Source organism: Piliocolobus tephrosceles, chromosome 3 (genome assembly GCF_002776525.5).
Source record: "Piliocolobus tephrosceles isolate RC106 chromosome 3, ASM277652v3, whole genome shotgun sequence".
Lineage (NCBI taxonomy): Eukaryota > Metazoa > Chordata > Mammalia > Primates > Cercopithecidae > Piliocolobus > Piliocolobus tephrosceles.
This window is the reverse complement of record NC_045436.1, coordinates 39,257,077-39,278,052: the sequence shown is the minus strand read 5'-3', so window position 1 is coordinate 39,278,052 and position 20,976 is coordinate 39,257,077. Positions and strand designations below refer to the sequence as shown.

The window sequence follows — 20,976 nt, the reverse complement described above, 5'->3', positions numbered from 1 at the left end:
TCTGACACTAGTAAGACTACAGCAGCTTCTCAAAGCTGCAATCCCTTCTTTATCCACCCTCCCTCCTTCCTTCCTTCACATTACCCTCATCCACATGTTCACACGTACACTCACTCCTCCGCCCTTTCGTCCCTTATACAAATATCCAGGAGCAAGGCGGTGTGGAAACTAAGTGAAAGCTCAAACATTACCTCCTCTGCATGTTTAAACTAAAGGGCTAAGGCACCCCAGGGGCAAACATAACAGAGAGCCCGGGATGAGAGGCATGTGGGGAAGGGGCCTCATGCGGCCTGAACTGCAGCAGCCTGTGGAGAGCAGCAGTACCAGACTCAGGCACTACCACAAGGCAGCAACTGCAGGCGGACAGAGGAAAAGAGAACACCACATCTAGAGAGAGAAGAAGCAGCCCTGAGGAGCACCTACACTCAACAATGGGATCCGAAAGGAGAGCAGAGACACAACTGAAAGTGGAAAACCCTGAAATTCAAAACTGATTCAAAACCCACATCCTTCCAGGGCACCTCCTGTTGTTTTGAGCAGCTTTCTCCTTAAGACAAGCAGGAAGGCAGATGCTAACTTTTGAACTGTGATTTGTAAAACTTCATATGTGTATCTTTTCCTAATCTTGTTTTTTGGAATAGTGTCATATAAGAGAAAGTTAAGAATCTTCACCTGACCCTCCTGGCTTCCAGCTAGATAAATCCCAGAGGTAAAACACCTGATCTACCCAGGCTGCAGCTTTTGATATGAAAATCGTATGGCTAGGGTTTTTGGGGGGGGGGGTTTGTTTTTTTGTTTGCTTGTTTGTTTTTGTTTTTGTTTTTCCTCCACTGCAGCTTCTACCTAGGCATAAGGCCCAAACCCTAAAAAGAATAAAGCAGTCAATTTGCAGTAACATGACATATATATATATATATATAATTTATTCCAAATAAACTTTGATTTGGCAGATCAAAGATTCTTAGGGTTTGGTAAGTACATTTACAGATAAAGTTAAAGGTAAAAGTTTTTTTCTCATATTTATTGTGAATTCACCATGTATACCATTTAAATACAATACTTAGGGATAGTGCTACTTAAACATAGGAGTTTTCTATTTAATAAGAAGTCATGGGAAGGAGCTTTCTATATTTACCTTTAAATACACTTTATGGGTAAATAAAATCTTTCATACCCACAGGCTGCATTGTAAGCTACACACATATGATGAGCTGGACATATGTTTGAAAAGATTACTTTAATGTATCTAATTAAAGTGGCTATATTTATTTTTTATTTAATTTTTTCAAGACAGGATCCTGCTCTATCACCCAGGCTGGAGTGCAAAAGCACAGTAACAGCTTACTGCAGCCTCTACCTCCTAGGCTCAAGCAAACCTCCCAGCTTAGCCTCCCAAGTGGCTGGGACCACAGGTGCTTGCCACCATGCCCAGCTAATTTTTTAATTTAACTTTTTGTAGAGATGAGGTCTTCCCATGTTGCCCAGGCTGATCTTGAACTACTGAGCTCAAGCAATCCTACCACCTCAGCCTCTCAAAGTTGCTGGGATTACAGGCATGAGTCATCTCACCTGGCCTATTGTTTTTAAATGCTAAAAAGAAATATACTTAAAATTAACCAATAATTTTTAGAAAAACAGAACTATGTTCTAAAATCACTTACATTTCAAGTATTTATAGTTCCTTACTCTAAAATCAGAAACACTGCCCTGCGGCTAAGCAAGATCTTTTGCAATTTGCTATCAATTTTATTAAAAATATATTGGCCACTGAAAAATGCAAATGAAGCACCATCTTCTAAATGTTTTTATAAAGTAAATTATAATAAATTATTATTTGCCGGTTAGATTTTGGTGTAGAAACAGTATACCACATTCTTTTTATTTCTTGGATTTATAATTCCTTCTTCAAAGCAGAAATATTAATAATAAGGCTAATATTACATACCATTTTGCATGAGCCAGGGAGTGTTAAAAATACATAGTTAACTCATTTAATTCTCATAAACCTCCTGCTTATTTCTAATTTTAAGATAAGAAAGCAGGCTCAGAGAGGTTACGTAATTTGCTTAAGTTAACATGGCTTTTGACAATTAGAGTCAGGATTTAAAAACAGGCAGCACGGTGCCAGAATCTGGGCTCTTAACCACTATGCCATATTAGCTCTTAGATGAAAGAAAAAGAAAGAAAACAAAACAACCACAGTTCAAATATGAATGTGCATATAAATTTGTTTACTAATTCTTATGTTTCTCATAGTGAATTTTAAAAGGTTAAATCAGAATAATAATCAAGAACAAAAAATATTCATTTCCAAATCTAAAATTGATGAACATGCCAAACACATCAGAAACAACTAAACACCCTGCTCATTACTTCCTCTGATTATTGCCATACATGTCCTAAAGTACACCAAGCTTATGTGAAAGAAGAAGAAACCTCTTTAATCTGCAAACATTTACAAAAAAATGAGAGTCCCCAGTGGCAGTATGTAATGGTTTAAAATAGCTCAAAAAATAAATTCACATTCATTTAAATGACCATGAGAAATATAATTATCCCTTCCAATTGCAATTAAAAATTTTTTAAATATGTTCTAATCATGCTGCCTGTATTAAAACACAGTAAGGCAACTTGTGAATTAAAGTTTCATTAAAACTTTTACATACTATAGTTGTACTGTATGCATACACACACCCACTTTAATTTATTTATTTACTTATTTTTACAAGCTGATTCTGGAATTGTTCAAGCTCCACTGAAAAACCTCTTGTCATGGAAAATATGCAGCTTACTGATATTTAGAATGGTTTTCCTGTAATTAACTCCCCCTTGAGGATTTTAAGTTAGCAGCAGTAAAATTACCAACAGTACTCTAATATGCACCACATGCGCTGGTGTTCAATTCTCAGTGGTCTAATAGCTTTCTGCTAAAGAACTTTAAAAAAAAATTAGAACAAAACTTTTCCAAGCATAAAATAAAGGATTATTATCATGTTTATATGTGCTGGGGAAAAGTATATTTTTAACTTTCATTTGCCTTATTCTCAACCAACCATTATAAACAAGTATTTTGATATCTTCTGGGAGTATATTCTACACTAGTCTAAAATTTAACTGGATGAAGTCAGAATATACTTTGGGTTCCATTTTAAAGCTCAATTCAGATATTTCTGGCTAATAAAATTGTTACTAACATGATCGCTGTTTAAATTTTTCATATCATTATTAAGAAATGCCTTTTATTCTGGTTTAATTTCACCTTTTATTCTAGTTTAATATTTATCCTAACTTAATACTTAAACTGCAATTGTTACATAAAATTGGAGAAATCTGTCAGAAATGCTATCTTTAAAAATGATTTGATTCACTGAGGCTAAGAACAATGAAAGGCCTAAGAGAGAGAGGCTGGTCCTCAAAATGTAAAATTCAAGTTCTTCAGAGCTAACTCTGGACATGAGTTGATTTATCTATCCAATACAAAACAAGTTAAATAGAATTAAAATATAAAAAGAGCAAAAACACACAAAACTGTTCCACCTTTGATAAAAATCCTTTTTAACATCTACTGAGCAAGTGAACTGGAATCATCAATAGTCTATATTAAAGTAAAAGAAGTTTATACTTTATGAATTAGCCATTTTTTTTAAAAAGACTACTATTGGAATAACAGAGTGTCTTCGAACATACATAAAATAAAAATGGGTATCTACTTAGTGTGATGTGAAGCACACACCATAACAATATTCTGAACAGGACACATAAAGAATATCTTATAATCAACTATTGTTCTAAACTAATTGATTCCCCTCTATAGTTTATGCCATGTCCATAGCATTCCAACTCAAGTAAATTGGCTCCAGAAAAATTCATGAAACTACAAAGGATAATTAGGAGAATAAGCCAGGTGCATCTTGTAATAATCATGGGTTACCCAAAATTTTAGATGAAGAAGCTAGTATATGTTGATCCTAAAAAGGAAGCAACAGCATCTGGCATTATTGAAATTATGAGACAATGGCGTGATTTAAGATCTTTACATGATCTGTCATCCCTAGAAAACCAAATGAGTTACTTGTATCATTCCATATGCTTACAAGATACTTTTAAAATGATGTTAAATTCTCCTTATATATTTCTATTACAAAGCACATTCTCTACAAAATAAAAATGTCTTGAATGCAATAGGATTCTCTGCTAAACTGTTTTAGCACCTGAATTAAAACCAATCTTTCTATCATTTAAAACACTTTTTACATGGCTTTAATTTGAATATAAAATTCCCATTATATTTAATAATGAATTTTAGAGGACAGCACAGCACACTGATGAAAATCTGGGTTTCAGTCCGTTAACCTGGGCTTTTTAGTCCTTTATCTACCAAAAATCATACTGGCCCTTTGTTTCCTCAGTTTCCTTATCTGTAAAGAATAAAGTTAGACTAGATGTTAGCCTTAGGTTCCTTCTACATCTAAAATGCTCTGATAATAAATAACTGCTAACCTGGGCTCTGCCATTAGGAAAATGTTACAAATCATTGCTACTAATTTCTAATAAATTTTAAAACTATAAAATGGAAGAAAATGCCCTCAAGAATAAAATGCCCAGCTTTGCTTGAGCTGCTAATTTCCATAAAGAATATTTAATCATAAGAGGAAGTATTAATTTTAATTTAAAAATATGACTCAGTTTCTGCAAAGTTAAAGAAATCTCCCATTACAACATGACTTTTATAAATAACCACTTTGGAGGGTCTCTGCTTGAAAAATTACCTAAAGCTTTTTTCCCCAAGCAAGTTAATGTGAACTTGGGAAGGGCAATTAAATTGTCAGAATTAAAAAATTTGTTTTTAACTAGAAGGTAGCCAGAAGTAGAGTCATGGGGCTGGTATTGATCGCCCAAACAGAGAACATCACTCTTCAGGTATTTACTCTGCCACCTTTACACTAGAGGCTTTCCTTCAAATCAAATCAATCTATAAAAAAGATGGCTCTTACTACTAAAATACATAACTGATCTCCAATGGCACATCTATTTAGACATCTTCCTTTGATAATGATAATGCAGTTCGTGGTGTTCGAAGATTCTGCATTTTTAAAATGTCCTATCTCCTCAGTTAAATTATAAATAAAAGTGAGGAGTCATAAAAATATAAGACTGACATACTACGCTCATTAATATCTATTTTAAACATTTAAATTCAACATTGAAGCATGGTATTTATCCATGTTAAAGTCTGTAATTTCAACGGCTTTTTGATCACATTAACAATTTTGTTTTGCATACTTAATTCTTAATTAGTTTATTTTGATTAGCTCCTTTAATACTCTAAAATTTTTAGACACCAAATTAAAATTGAATGTCACTATAAAATATTTAATAAACCAGTAAAAAATTAAGCTCTTTGTTTACAGAATATATTAGCATAAATTATGCTGACATCAAACAATACCATAATACAATCTGTGTGCTGAATTTATTTCTTTATTATTTAAAATTAAATAAACATTAAGTAGGATTAGAATTAGTATTTTTTTCAAAAAATGTTATATTAAATATGATATATCCCTGAAATTGTAAGACAACTGAAGAATCTCCTACACATTCAGATTTTTAAACATATATTTCAAACCCAAGTTTTGTTTTTAATGCTTTGGAGTGTGACAATAATTATAAAATTACTATAAAATTTTACTCAATGCTTACCTTTGCTGTTCTCTCTCAATTTAAAAATGCACAATAAAACAGATAATTAATTAACACTGGATTAACCTTTCAATTACTATCAAGAGTAGTCAGAGTGAAATCTGCTTCTATACAAGTCAAGAGTCTTAGATGATAGTTAAAACATGTTAATGAATTCTTTTTTTGTCAAACATTATTGCAGATGCTTAGCATTAAAAAAAGCTGACAAAACAATATTATTTTAAAAGTTCAACAATTAAAATTTATTCATTCTTAGGAATCCTGTAATTCTTCAAAACGGTTAAATGTACTATTTTTGATAAGAATATATTTTAATAAATTCTGTATTAAATCTATACCACAAATTTTAAATTAAATTATTGATATCTAAGGATAAAAGGTTAATAGTCTATGTGCAATTTTACAAAACAAATCATCCCCTTCCAGATATAAAAGGAAAATGTTTTCATGAAAACATATGGCCATGTATAGATCTCAGAACTCACAAATTACTGTAAATGATGGTTTAGAAGACAGAAAAATAATTAAATTTCAAATTTTAAGTGGACATGGCAATAGAAAATTACAAAACAAAAGTTCACTTTCTCAATGTAAGCATCATTAACCAAACAAAACCAGAAATCCCAAAAAAAAAAAACAAAAAAAGAAAAAAAAAAACCTCTGAAATCTGTTATCACCACCCAAAACCTACATGAACTCTAAAAGCAAAAGTGGCCTAATTAAGTCTACATTTTATTTCTCTTTCTCCACCTCCTGTAGTTGAAGATGTAGAGCCATGAGACTATTATTGCTTTTAGATCACTTTGTTATTGACTATTCTCTGTATGATCATTTATTTTAAAGGACTGATGTCACATTTGATGTTGTATCTGATGACATATTGTGGACATTTTCTTCTAGAAATGGCTCTTTAAGGCTAAGTGCAAGAGGTTAAGCTGCCTGACTGAGGCCAAACCTAAGATTACAGATTTTTAATCTAAATTCGTAATATCCTTATTGAATATAAATTAACATTTATTTTGTATACTACATATTTCCATTTAACCACAAGCTGCTGCATGTCAAAAAAAAATACCCTGAAAAAGGAAAATTAAAAGTATTTCTGATCTTATTAAAAACCAATTTACATTTTACAAAATCAGAATAATTTTAACATGGGGAGAAGCATTTCCCCCTTAACCAATATATCTTAACTGACTTTCAAAAATCATAAAATAAGTGAAATTTTATGATAAAAATATATACTATCAAATCCAAAGGACCTTTTCACTTTTTCAAATTTACTTATCAGACTTTTACCTAAACTGAATCATAGTCATATGCATTGTAACAAAAAAGGAAAAATGTTTTGTTAAGCTCTGATAACAAAATAATACAGAATAGGAACATATGAAAATAATGTTTATTCTCTTTTTCCATGAGCCATGTATCATAACCATCTACATATCAAGGCTCAGAAAGTATCTAGGCACTTGGACATTTATTATTATCTTTCTCACTTCATGATCTCATGCTAAAATACCATGACTGGGAGAAAACCATGTATACACAACAGAACCTAGAAATTTATCTGGTTTGAAAATGCTGTCTTCCTGATATTCATGGATTTAAGGCATGCCTCCTAGATTCGTTTACTCAAAGCTGAACGTGTCGCTTAAAAGGAGACATATTTAATCTTTGTACTCTGAAACAAAGGGTCTATGTTAAGTAAGTTTTGTACGTGTAACGTAATAAATAAATATATTTGACACCATAATTTAATAGGACTCTATAGTAACTATAAAAATTTAACTTCTCTTTCTGGTATGAATAACCATGAAATGTGGTGTTGGACCATTTTACAGTGCCTTGTAATAATGAAGTTATGCTCTTCATTACCAAGTCCTGTACCTGCTGCTATTGGCAAGGAATGGTTTATACACTGACCATGTTCCACGGCTGTTTTTAGTGTCGCTTCAGGATGTGTCGATCCTAGAGGGTTACGCACAAATCGTCGCCGGCGCCGCAAGTCATCTTCCCAGTAGTCAAGGCGCCAGAACTCACGAGGACGACTACAATGAAACAGAGAAGCCACATATGTTAGCAATTATCAAACAGCGTGGTAGCACTGAATTTCTGCATAAAGCTCTCCTTGTTTGCTCTGCCTTTTTTTCCCTCTCCTTCCACTTAATTCTCCCTCCATCTCACACTCCCCTTTCTGCAATCTTTAACTTAGGTATGTCCTTGAAAATAACAATATCACCTTCTAGTCTAAGGAACTCCTTTTCCTTTTCTTGGAAGGTGAAATGAGCACTAAATACATCATTTTGAAATGAATTGCTGACAGTGTGATCAGTTTCCCCACACTCTAGTGGCATGTGCTCTGATTTCAGCCTCATTTCAGCCTCAGCAGGGCACCTTTCTCTGTAGCTGCATTTATAAACCAGAATAGGGAAAAGGCTATTATAAATATGGTATAGCATTACCTATATTAATCAAAGTCCGTCCCCCTTCATTTTTCTTCCTAATTTGTGCCTTTTTGCACAAGGTCAGTAAATCATACCATGAATTCTTGGTCCGGAAAGTGTTAACTTTAATGAATATCTCAGTTACATGGTTATGTATGTGATAATAAAATATTACTCTGTTTAGATGTGCAGGAATTTAATTAAAATAATCTCTTAAAATATTCATTACATTTAGCCCCTGAGGCTTAGAACAACACAAGAAAATGCATTTCTTTTCCATTTACTGTTTTTAAATAAACCATTCCTGTGGAGTGAAATAGCAATCTATTTTCAAGCAAATCAGATTGGATTTCTGTTTTATGTACTCTGTTTTTATATTTAATTAAAAACTACATGCTATATGATGTGCAATAATTGCTATATCAAAAGCATACTTTTGGAAATGTATTTTTTAAAAAAAGGTTTGCTCATTTCAAATTCTGTATTTTTCCCTATTACATAGACATTTTATATGGCAATATATAAATGTCAGTTTCCTCTCTTGTTAACTAATCATGATCTACCATGCTGGAAAAATATTTTATAATGAAAATACTGCAGTTTTTTCAGTTACAGTAAGAAAAAATCTCTGTAGAATATATTAATTCAATAAAGATATACAGCCTGAACACCTGTAAGTTTCAATAATTAAATTAAAAAATTATTCATAATCAAAACTTCTTCAGGAATGACTAATACAAAATACAATCTTACTTATATTTCATGAGCTAATAAAATTGCATCTGTCAGCTTTGACAAATTAGTAGTCTTGATCAACTGACAGTCCCAAAATACCCAAGTAAAAGTTACCTTTATTTGATGTTTTAAAGATGTTATCTTTAAAAATTCAAAATAGGTTTTTAAATAAATACTTTTATCAATTAAAAAGCATCTTGTATTAATAAAAAGCATAAATAAACAGTACATTATTTAAAGAAAATTTTTTTAAAACAGTAGAGACTGATCTCTGAAAATGCTGAAGGGATAAGAACGTCAAATATTTCCTTGGTTGATTTTGGTCAGGAGAAGGAGATATAATGTAATCAAAATGTAATACAAAAAAAGTATAAGAATCACAGTTCTCAAAAAGGAAAAATTAAAAAGCTATTATTGTATACTTATTCATTATTCTGTCTAAATTTGAAATAAAACCACGATATTATTTAAAAATAAATAAATAACCACAAAATATACACACAATCAAAAGACAACAGTTGTTTTAATTCAATTAATAAAATGAAATTCTCCTTAGGTGAGAAGGAAAAAGGCAGTAGTACACAGATGGCTATGTGTAGGGCTTTGATAGTCATGGAGCTTGGATAGGCACTTCATCATTCTGCCTACCTACATTTATCTGTGAAAATTATTATCAAATATCAGCCAGGATGCAGTCGTGAATCACTGGCTGCTCCTCGTCTTCAGGGGAATGATACAATGAGGTTCTATTCATCAGTGTGGCAATCGGCACAAGTAATTAGTTCCCTAGACTGAGATCTCCTACAAAGCCCATTTCAGTCAGCACCACAAACATATGACGATGTAAAGCTAATGAAAGCTGTTTAAATTTGTTAACCTTTTCTGCCATCAATCCTTCTAATACGCTATGCTTCAGTATTATGCAAAGGTAGTAAATTATTAATTTGTCATTCATCCATCCTTCTACATTTTGAGTCAAATTAAATGATATCATTCTTCTTGATAACAATTAAAATTATAAGAGATGTTAAGCTGCTATGATAAAATTATGACTAAATTAGGTAACAATAGATTCTCCTATAATGCACCATAGTGAAGTCAAATTCAATGGCTATTAAGCTTATGCACAATAACTTTTATCACACAGCAGAAAAACCAAAGGAATTATAAAATTATTCACAAATTATCAAGTAACTCAAAGATAATATCTATAGGAAAAATAACCAAAATTAGGAGGAGAAAAACGATATTTATTTTTATACCTTGACACTAACAAAAAATGGTCAAAATGGTGACGTTTGGCTAAAACAAAAATACCAATACATCAGGGAAGTGAGAATTTGTTCAAATAGAAATGAAAGTTAAGTTTCATTTCTGCTAACTATATATATATATGTGTGTGTGTGTGTGTGTGTGCGCGCGCACACATACTGTCTTCAAATATATTCTATCAATTTTTTTTCTTTTTTTTTTGTTTGTTTGTTTGTTTGTTTGTTTTTTGAGACGGAGTCTCGCTCTGTCACTCAGGCTGGACTGTGGTGGCGTGATCTCGACTCACTGCAAGCTCCGCCTGCCAGGTTCACACCATTCTCCTGCCTCAGCCTTCCGAGTAGCTGGGACTACAGGCGCCTGCCATCACGCCCAGCTAATTTTTTGTGTTTTTAATAGAGACAGAGTTTCACCGTGTTAGCCAAGATGGTGTCAATCTCCTGACCTCATGATCCACCCACCTCGGCCTACCAAAGTGTTAGGATTACAGGCTTGAGGCACTGCACCCAGCCTATTCTATCAATCATTTTTTAAAATACTTTAAAAAGGTCCAAATAGAATAAAAGACTCTGTAATACCTCAGCATGTTAATATTTACAATCTCCTGAAGCTATGTCACTTAAGGACTACTTTTTCCAACACAATCCAGTTACAACACAACTAAAAACAATCTGAAGACAAAGCAAATATCACTTAGTTCAGATCACAGATCTAGAAAGAATTATAAAAATGGTTTCAAAGCACCAACAATTTCAATATATTTTTTGAGAGTCTCTTCATATAAAGCACTGCTCCAGGTGATATAGGATACAAAGTTCTCATGTTATGTACTTATAATCAAACAGTTAGCTATTAGTCTCATCTGAGAAAATAGCATTTATCATCCAATTTCAGATCGTGAAGGTAATACACGTTTTTGGAGAAAAGGCCATACACCCACTTATTTGAGATGAGGTTCATTACTAGCATGTTTAAAGTCATTTACATAGTAACAAATCTGGGTCTAAAGTACAATGTTTTGTTTCCCTAAGTCTGCTCCCTCCAACAACATATACTCTCAGTATAATGCTCTACCACACACACACAAAAATGAGGCAGACTTTGTCATTTTTAAAACAGTATTATAAACGAGAATGTGTAGGTTTTGGTCTTCAACTTACTTTCTTCACTCTCATTTAAGAAATACTGTTCCCTACCCCGTCCCTTCCTCAAAAGCCTCATCTAGGGGAAAGAGGATACAAAATTGGCGAATTTATTGATTAGCATAGTAATCCAACCCTCTTCCCAAGAGGTTATAAAGTAATTAAAAGATTAGACATTTTTGTAGTTATCACCATGGTATGACCAGCAAAATTTAAAAGACTTCATGTATTCAGAAACAGATTGTTGACCAAATATAAGCATGGATAAGATGAGAAATCATTTATTCTGGGACCTTATAAGTACATATCTAGATCACATTATATACTTATACCTTTATATACCTGTATCTATCCCCAAAAGTTATATTAATACTACACAATGCCCTTTCACAAACTTCACTCATATCCATTTCCACTAAGATCCTCAAAATATTCAAAGGAAAGGGGTTAGCCTAAGTGTTAGATCTGGAAATACTATTTCCTTCAGAAGACATAAGATCTTCTCTACAAAGACGCCCTACTTAGGGTTCCTCTTAGGACACAATCTCCAGGTACTAAAGTCTTTGGTACAACATAAGTCTTTAAAAAGTTATGGATGGCACTGAAGTTAAATACTATAATCTTTCTAAATTTTTTTTAATTTAGTTTTTTCATTCTTTGGTCTAATTTCAGAGACTGAAGTTAAAATTACCAGATAAGTCTATTGGACTTTTCTAAGTATACGTCATCTAATTATGTTTCTACTTTTTAAAAAACTTTCATGTTATGTGTTTGTATACACACACCTTTAATACATCACTATAATCTACATAAAATAATATAAAGCAATGTCACAGGTTTTTTTTTGTTTTTGTTTTTTTGAGATAGTAGAGTCTCTGTCACCCAGGCTGGAATGCAGTGGCCCAATCAGGGAACAAAGCTCACTGGGCTCAAAAGAGCCTCCTGCCTCATCCTCCCCAGTAACTGAGACTACAGATGCACACCACCATATCTGGCTATTTCTTTTTAATTTTCTTAGAGATGGGATCTTGCTATGTTGCCCAGGCTGGTTTCGAACTCTTGGCCTCAAATGATCCTCCTCCTTGAGTCACCTGAGTATATGGGATTACAGGTACAAGCCACTGAGCTTGGCTGGCAATGCCATTTTAATACATAGAACATATGTTTTATGTTCTACAAGAACAGAATTTGATAGATTATTAAATTTTCAGAAAGAAATATAACCCAAATATCAATAGATAGGCTATTTTTTCTATTTCCTAGGCCCATTATGGTTACTGATTTGATCAGGTAGAACAAATGAATAAGAATTAAACAAATGAGAATCATCTGGAAGAAGCAGAAGTATTAAAACAAAATCAACAACTAAGGTACGATTCACATGTTTCCTCTAATAGTTAAATGACACAACTATACAAATCTGATTATTGTTTTTCTCATGTTAATTGTAAGAATTTTAGGCTGGGCAGTGTGGCTAATGCTTATAATCCTAGAACTCAGGGAGGCTAAGAAAGGAAAATTGCTTGAGGCCAGGAGTTTGAGACCAGCCTGGGCAATATAGGAAGACCCTGGCTAAAAAAAAAAAAAAAAAAAAAAAAAAAAAAAAAAAAAAAAAAAAAAATTAGACAGGTATGGTGGTGCATGCCTGTAGTTCTAGCTTCTTGGGAGGCTAAGGTGGGAAGATTTCTTGAGCTCAGAAGTTGGAGGTTGCTGCGAGCTAAGATGATGACACTGAACTCCAGCCTGGCTGACAGAGGGAGAACCTATCTCCAAAAAAAAGTAACTGTAAAGTTTAGATCTTTTGAAACCCAATTAGCCAGTTAACATGATATGAATGGCCAAACATTCTAATAAAATACCAATATATTTTTTAATAACAGTTATTTATTATTTACCTGAGCCAGCTGTGGGAATACAAGGATTATTACAATGTTGTCCCCGATCTCATGGAAAAGGCAGATGCAAAAACAAATAATAAGAATTCAGAAAAGGAAGTGTAACAGAACAGAGCTCTACAACATGGCTATTAAGGTGCACAACTCCAGGGGGCACTTTTCACATCAAAATTTTTGTAAATAACATGCCCTGGAGTTATGCAACGCTCATTGTACATTAATTACTAAATGCCACAGCCCAAGTGCTAGGAGAACACTCACTTTACCCACATATCCCCCAGCTCCCCTGCCCCACAGTTCAATGCTCAGGCTCCTTTCCTTCTCTGGAATCCCAAAGTTAAATCTAAACTTGGGAACAGGAAACATAACAAAGGCCTTCAGACACTATCAGTCGCAGTTTCACAGTCAGTATTTCCCTGACGTAGGAAAAAGTGGTCATATTAGGAAGAGGCTTGGTTGTCAAAACACAAGCAAAATTCAATAAAAAGACTAAAATAATTAAGTACATAAGAGAAATATTAACATTTATTTAACTAAAGCCATTACGTTTACGTCGCTATATAAAAGTTGTTAACTTTCTGGACATTGCTGTATTAAAGCACAGAAGTTTCCAGAACAATGTTAATTATTGAAATCAGTGGTAGCTAGGTAAGTATCCCAATTATTCTATAACCTAAATGAACTGGCACCTATTATTTAATTAGTCAAATGTATGCATGTTTATCATCTCCCTGGTTTTAGTGACATTTTAATGTAACTTAAATAAAAGTCAATAAAAGTATATGAGTTTTAAACAGAAAACCTGTCATAACACAATCATATTAGAAGATTTTCTCATTTTCAATCTGGCCCACTTTCCTTTGGCAATACCTGATAAATCTGGATAACCTCAACAGAAGTCAGTAATAAATTCTTCTAGCTAAAGTTCCAAATCCTAGAAAATTTTAGCACTTCATATTTTTTTCTTAAATTTTCACGCTGCCTGTTTTTTTAAACTCCTATATCTGACTAGCTTCTATTTCCATATTTTTAGATTAAAAATTCATGGTAGACATTAGTTATAACTTAAATAAATGGTAACCCGTAAAAAGCAGTAAACATTTTCAGTGCACTGTCAGCTTGAAGATAAAAGCACTTAAGTTCTAGAAAGGTTTCACATTCTGTATAAATCTTAGTGAAATAATGTTCAGGTACTATAGGGTCTCATACAATATAAGAGAATGCTTTATCTCACAAACTGAAATCTATGGTGCCTTCATGAAGATAAAAAGAAAATTAACTAAAATCTCTGTTTACAAAGTACCAATTATAAATCAAGTGCAGTTGATCTATGCATTATGCTGTCTTAATGAAAAGGACAAATAAAAACAAAAACCCTTCAATTGTGTGGATTCTAGCAGAGAAGACATACACTAAAGCAGAATTCTTTCTTTATTGAGGCTTGACATGAAGATTTTATGTTACATTGACATGCTGGAGTATCTATAATTTATTTAATTACATAAAATCAAATTTTACATAGTTAGGAATTTCTGCGTGTCACTATTCAATATACGTCTGTATTTTTTTTTAAAGCCATCTAGATACCCACCTTCAATTAATTATTAGTTTGGATATTTTGCAAAAATATAATTTTTCAACCAAGTTAATTATTCAAGAAATGATCCCGAGCTTTTCCTGTCTGTTGTTAGCCTGTTGACCATTTCTTTCTTCACTTAGAATTTTTACCAGGGATTGAGTAAAGTTATGAGACTATCAAAATCTGGTGTTATACTACCAGTTAAAGCTCTAACAAAAGAACCAGAAGCCTTAAAGCTCACCTCAGTCTCACTATTTAGACAAATCTATTATACTGTCCCCAAATACCTAATGTAAAAAAATTCACCAAACACTTGTTGAGTGCCACAATTTGTACCAAATTGTGGTACACACAAATGAATGATGCTGGGCTCAGCCCACATAGGACAATGGGGACAAGGAAATTATGCAATATAAAAAATAACAAATTAAAATAGACTGTATTACTTTAGGTTACTCTGTGCTACACACTGTTCTCTGCTATATACAGTACTACCAAGCCTCAATAACCCTGCCATGATTAAATACTGCTATTCTCATTTTAAAGGTGACGAAAGTAAGTTTTACCCATTGGTAATAAATAATAATGTCTATTGACGTCTAAGCCAATGAGCTTTTCACTACATAGCATTTCCTCTTGAACATCTGATTTGTTACTATTATAGCTATGATCAAAGTACTAATTAACCCTGCCTGAGAGGACTGAGGATTTCATTAAGATTTAAATGAGGATCTGTTTCGTAAGTTCCATGAAGACAAGGGTTTATGCGTAATTCACTGACCAAGCAAAGTAACTGTTACAAAACAATCACTTAATAAATACTTGATCAAAGAGTAAACTGATGACTTTTAAACAGAAACTTAAATGATAAACAGGAGTCTGCTGAACAAAATGGAAAAGGCACTACAAGCCAAGAAATAGCATGGATAAAGGCATGGAAACATAAAAGGGCACTGTAATTTAAGGAAGTTTTGGTAAGAAATCACAGCTAGACAGTCTCAGGATGGCAAAAGCCAAGGTGAAAAACACAGGTTTAAAACCAGATTTCAAAAGGCCTTGTATAGTTAACTAAAGTAACTACCTTTACATCCTAGTCTACAGAGACAGCATCAGGCTTTCACAACAGAGGTTTAATATGATCAGGCTTATATGCACATGGCGGCAACATACAGAATGTCTGGATTAAGGCAGTTAGGACGGACCCTAGAAGTGAAGGCGTGAAAGACATATCTGAGGTAGAATAGATAAGACTTCACACGATATTCAAATATGGAAGATGAGGAAAAAGATAATGAGAATGAAATCAAGGGTTGTAACAAGATGGAAGTTAGAAGATAAAGATGTTATTTAATTAAAATACATACATGTTAAACAGGCCTGACTGGGAAAAATGATCACATCCTAGATGCCTAATAACATCTAGGTGGGTATTTCTAATAGGTAAGTAATATAATACTGGAATTTGAAAGACAAGAGGCCTGTGCTAGAGATTTAAAATAGGGAGATTGACCAGGCATGGTGGCTCACGCCTGTAATCCTAGCACTTTGGGAGGCTGAGACAGGTGGATCACTTGAGCCCTAGAGTTCAAGACCAGCCTGGCCAACATGGCAAAACCCTCTCTCTACAAAAGATACAAAAATTAGGCAGACACGGTGGCTGATGCCTGTAATCCCAGCACTTTGGGAGGTTGAGGCAAGCGGATCATGAGGTCAGGAGTTCAAGACCAGCCTGGCCAACATGGTGAAACCCCATCTCTACTAAAAATACAAAAATTAGCCAGGCATGGTGGCATGTGCCTGTAATCTCAGCTACTTGGGAGGCTGAGGCAGGAGAATTGCTTGAACCTGGGAGGCAAAGGTCGCAGTGAGCTAAGATCGCGCCACTGCACTCCAGCCTGGGTGACAGAGAAAGACTCCGTCACAGGAAGAGAAAAAAAAAAAACAAGATACAAAAATTAGCCAGGTGTGGTGGTGCATGCCTGTAGTCCCAGCTACTTGGGAAGCAGAGGTGGGAGCATCACCTGAGTCCAAGAGGTTGAGGTTGCAGTGAGCCGAAATTGTGCCACTGCACTCCAGCACAGGTGACAGAGTGAGATCCTGTCTCAAAAAATATACAAGAAAATAGGGAGATTGATTAACCTTAGGAATCAGCAGATTTAGTATTCATTTAACAAAAATGTACTGAGTGTTTATTGTAAGCCCAGGTATTGTGCTAGACTCAGAGAAGAGTCTATTGAAAGGACAGGAGAAAGATAGGGATGAATATTGCAGAAGAGAAAAGGATCAGTAAAAGAAACAGAGAAGTAAGTAACAGTGCCTTACAATCAGATAATGGGCAAACCAAAATAGAACAGTGCCAAAGACAAATGAGCAAAGATGTTTCAAAGCAGTGAGTGGGTACCATTATTTAATTCTGCTTAAATATGCCCAAAAGGATGAAAAATGTAGAGAAACCTTTGTTCATGTTTTCTGTTTTTAACAGCTTTATGACATATAATGTATATACCATAATGCTCACCTGTTTAAAATGAACAACTCAATGGTTTTTAGTATATTTACGGAGTTGTACAATCATCACCCTAATCTAATTTGAAAACATTTTTATCACCCCAAAATGAAACCCCATACCCATTACCAGTCATTCCACATTTTCCCTTCCTCCCAGCTCCTGGCAATGCTTAGCCTACTTTCTTTCTCTACATATTTACCTATTCTGGACATTTTATATAAACGAAATCCATACAATATGTAGAATTGTGTGACTGGCTTCTTTCACTCAGCATAAAAGAATGAACTACTAATAAGTGCTACAACATAGATGAACCTCAAAAACATGAGGTTCATCTATGTTGTAGCACTTATTAGTAGTTCATTCTTTTTATTGCTGAATCATATTTCATTGTGTCGATATGATGCATTTTGGTTATCCATTCATGTATTGACGAAAACTTGAGTTGTTTCCATTTTGTGGTGATCTTTGGGTTTTACAATAAGAAAACAGAAGTACTTGGTTAACTATCTAGCATTCACTTCTCTCCTCTTTCCTAATAACTGAATTACAATTTTGTTCAGATATCTATCATTTTTTAAATGTTTCTCTGACTTATGGAAAGCTGACCAAATTATGATAAATCCTGTCATTCTCAGCAGTTATTGGTTCAGGAATCCAGTTTTAAGAGGCTCACTGCATAAATTCTGCCTAGCAACCATTTTTCACCAATATGAAATGGAAACCTTCTATTCAGTGGTTGAGACAAGAGTTCTTTCTTTTTCCTGATGGTCTGAAGCAATGAAACGTGTAGACCCAGTTGCTGGCAGTCATAACGCATCCATGAGAGAAACCAGATTGGAAATAGTTTACACATCCAGGGACAGAGAACAGAAAGAGTTGCAGGAATATGGAGCTAGAAGTCTGCCCCAAAGCCTATACATACCTGTACTTCCACTTATAGGAGATATTATACTTCTTCATAATCTAGTTAAGTGAAGAAGTTCACGTGGTACAAGGTTTCTTATTACTCGCCTTTGAAACCATCTAACAGATACATGGATTACTGGTGAGGCTGTGAGCAATTTGATTACACTGGTTGGAAGGAAAAGCAGACAGTAGCACACTCATGCTTTGGTGGCAACAGTTGATACTGATTTCTTCTTCAAAAATTTTGACCATGAAAGGAATTAGAGAGCTAGGATGGTAGTTTAAAGAAGGTAAAGAACAGACTTAAGCATGTTTGCAGATGGAAAAGAAGAAGTCCAAAGAATTCAAAGAAACTGAAGATGGCATTGGGGGTAGGAGATGGGTAGCAGGAGGAGGGTTTGAGAAAGACAGAAGAAGTATGATTCCATAAAAAGATAACATGATGAACTTGGAAGTAACCAAGGTCATCTCTTTCCCTGTGGCAAAAATCCAAGGATGTAAAACTCTGTACTTCAATAAATTCAGGGCTGAAGAGAAAAAAAACTAAAGGCCAGATTTTGACCTGATTATTTCTATTTTTTCTACTAAGTAGCATATTTTTTACTGAAGAAAAGAATAGAGGGGGTAAAATTAGAAGAGGTGCCTTGGGGAATACAAAAGAAAGCTGACAAAGGAAAAGTTTAAGGATGATTAAATAGCTTATGAAGGTCCAGCTGAGTTTGGAAACCACTGAGGTAATGCAGCATCAATCTGCAGAATTGTGTGATTTTCCTATACCCCAACTCTGACCATACTTAGTAACCTGGGAGAAAGAGTAAAAACAGCAGCTGAGGCCAGGCTTGGTGGCTCACACCTATAATATTACCCAGCACTTTGGGAGGCCAAGGCGGGTGGATCATGAGGTCAGGAGTTCGAGACCATCCTGGCCAACATGGCAAAACCTGGTCTCTACTAAAGACACAAAAAGTTATCTGGGCGTGGTGGTGTGTGCCTGTAATCCCAGCTACTCAGGAGGATGAGGCAGGAGAATCGCTTGAGCCTGGGAGGCAGAGGTTGCAGTGAGCTGAGATCGCACTATTGCACTCCAGTCTGGGTGACAGGGTGAGACTCCATCACCCAAAAAGAAAAAAAAAAAAAAAAAAAAGCAGTTGACCTGACTTATTCAAGATTTAAGACTGATTTGGTTGGCAGACCAAAATAAGGGAAGTTAAGGAAAATGAGTAGGCTAGTAAGAATCCCTGGGATGACTATGGGTGATAAATCCATGATCTTTCTGGACTTCAATAAAATAAATAACATAGGCTTTATAGACATTGACTCATTGGGAAATCAAATTTATCCTGCATCCCAAGCTACTTATACTGATGATAACTAATCAATATAACTGGCTTATGATGCAGTGTAAATTTGATTTTCCAATGAAACAATCAGTAATTCTGTTTAATCAATATATCCAGTCCCCTTATTTGCTGCTATTATGTTTTCAACTTGTACTAAAACACACCTAGAATAAAAGAATGGAGGATTATACTGTACTTGAAGACTTTCTTCAGTCTTCAAAAGTGATAGGATCACTAGCCAGGAGATGAGGATAGGGAGGAGAAGGTTGTTGTAAATAATCATGGGACTGAACAATCTATATGCAGAGACCATCTGAAGGCTTAGGGAGACAGGACCTCACTCTTTTAAGAAGTATATTACATTACGCTCCTGGAAAGCGGATGGGAACTAAAATTTACTGACTGCCAATAATGTATTAGGCATACTATTATGTATTTTACATGTGATCTCATTTAATTCTCAAAACAACCATATAAATTAGAGATATAACACCTATTTAACAGTTGAAGAATTGAGGCCCAGAAGGTGAGTGATTCAGTTACTAAGAAATAGTGCCAGACCCTCCCATCTAGAACTATCCATTACCAAAATTTTTCCAGGCTACTTTGGGTAAGACATTCATATTAGGTTCATTGATATACTTCTTATGACAGTTCATTATATTGGTATGAGTTTAAATATCTCTTTCATAAAGTGACGATTTAACTATAACCAAAACATTTTAATAAATTATATGAAAACCTATCAACACACATTTCAATAAAGAATAACTAGAAAATTCATAATTTTTCCAGCATTAGCAACACCCAAAATTCAAATAGCAAGACTATTAGACTAAGGGAAAAGAGTTACAAGGCTCTATCGCTTTTCAATGGATAAGTATAACTAAGTACTGTGTAGTGCCAGGTCAGCATTTGTAAGTAAGTAGCCTGGAAGCTATTAATATTAGAAATATTTTTAGTAACCCCATCACTTGCCCCAAATTTGGAAGAACTACATAAGCATCTACATGAAACAATCTCATATCCAAGAACCACTGCTTTGGCATACAGAACCTTTATTTCTACGTGCTCTCTATCTCTCTTTCTCTCTCTCTAAGACCCCCTCACTCTGTTGCCCAGGCTGGAGTGCAGTGGCACGGTCATGGTTCACTCCAACTTCAACATCGCAGGCTCAGGTGATCCTCCCACCTCAGCCTCCTGAGTAGCTGGGACTACAGGCACATGCCACCATGCCAGGGGAATTTTTGCATTTTTTGTAGAGATGGGGTTTCACCCTGTTGCCCAGGCTGTATTTCTCTCGAAGTCAAGTCCTATATCATGTTTGTTGCTATTCTTCTTAAGATACTTTGAAAGTAATAGGAAGACAAGAAAAGAGAAAAAAAAAAAAAAATTAACCCTCCATAGTATAACATTTTGATCTTTAAATAAATAATTTTAAAAAGTTT

General features: G+C 34.3%; 1 protein-coding gene across 3 annotated transcripts in view; it reads right to left on the bottom strand.

Moving 5' to 3' along the window:
- The window catches only part of LRBA (LPS responsive beige-like anchor protein), a 767,265-nt gene that overhangs the window by 335,957 nt on the left and 410,332 nt on the right, over window positions 1-20,976 (bottom strand). For all 3 annotated transcript variants that reach the window (XM_023227472.2, XM_023227477.2, XM_023227478.2), the window contains one exon: window positions 7,630-7,754. In XM_023227472.2, coding sequence (XP_023083240.1) covers window positions 7,630-7,754 — 125 coding nt within the window. The remainder of the gene's footprint in view (window positions 1-7,629; window positions 7,755-20,976) is intronic.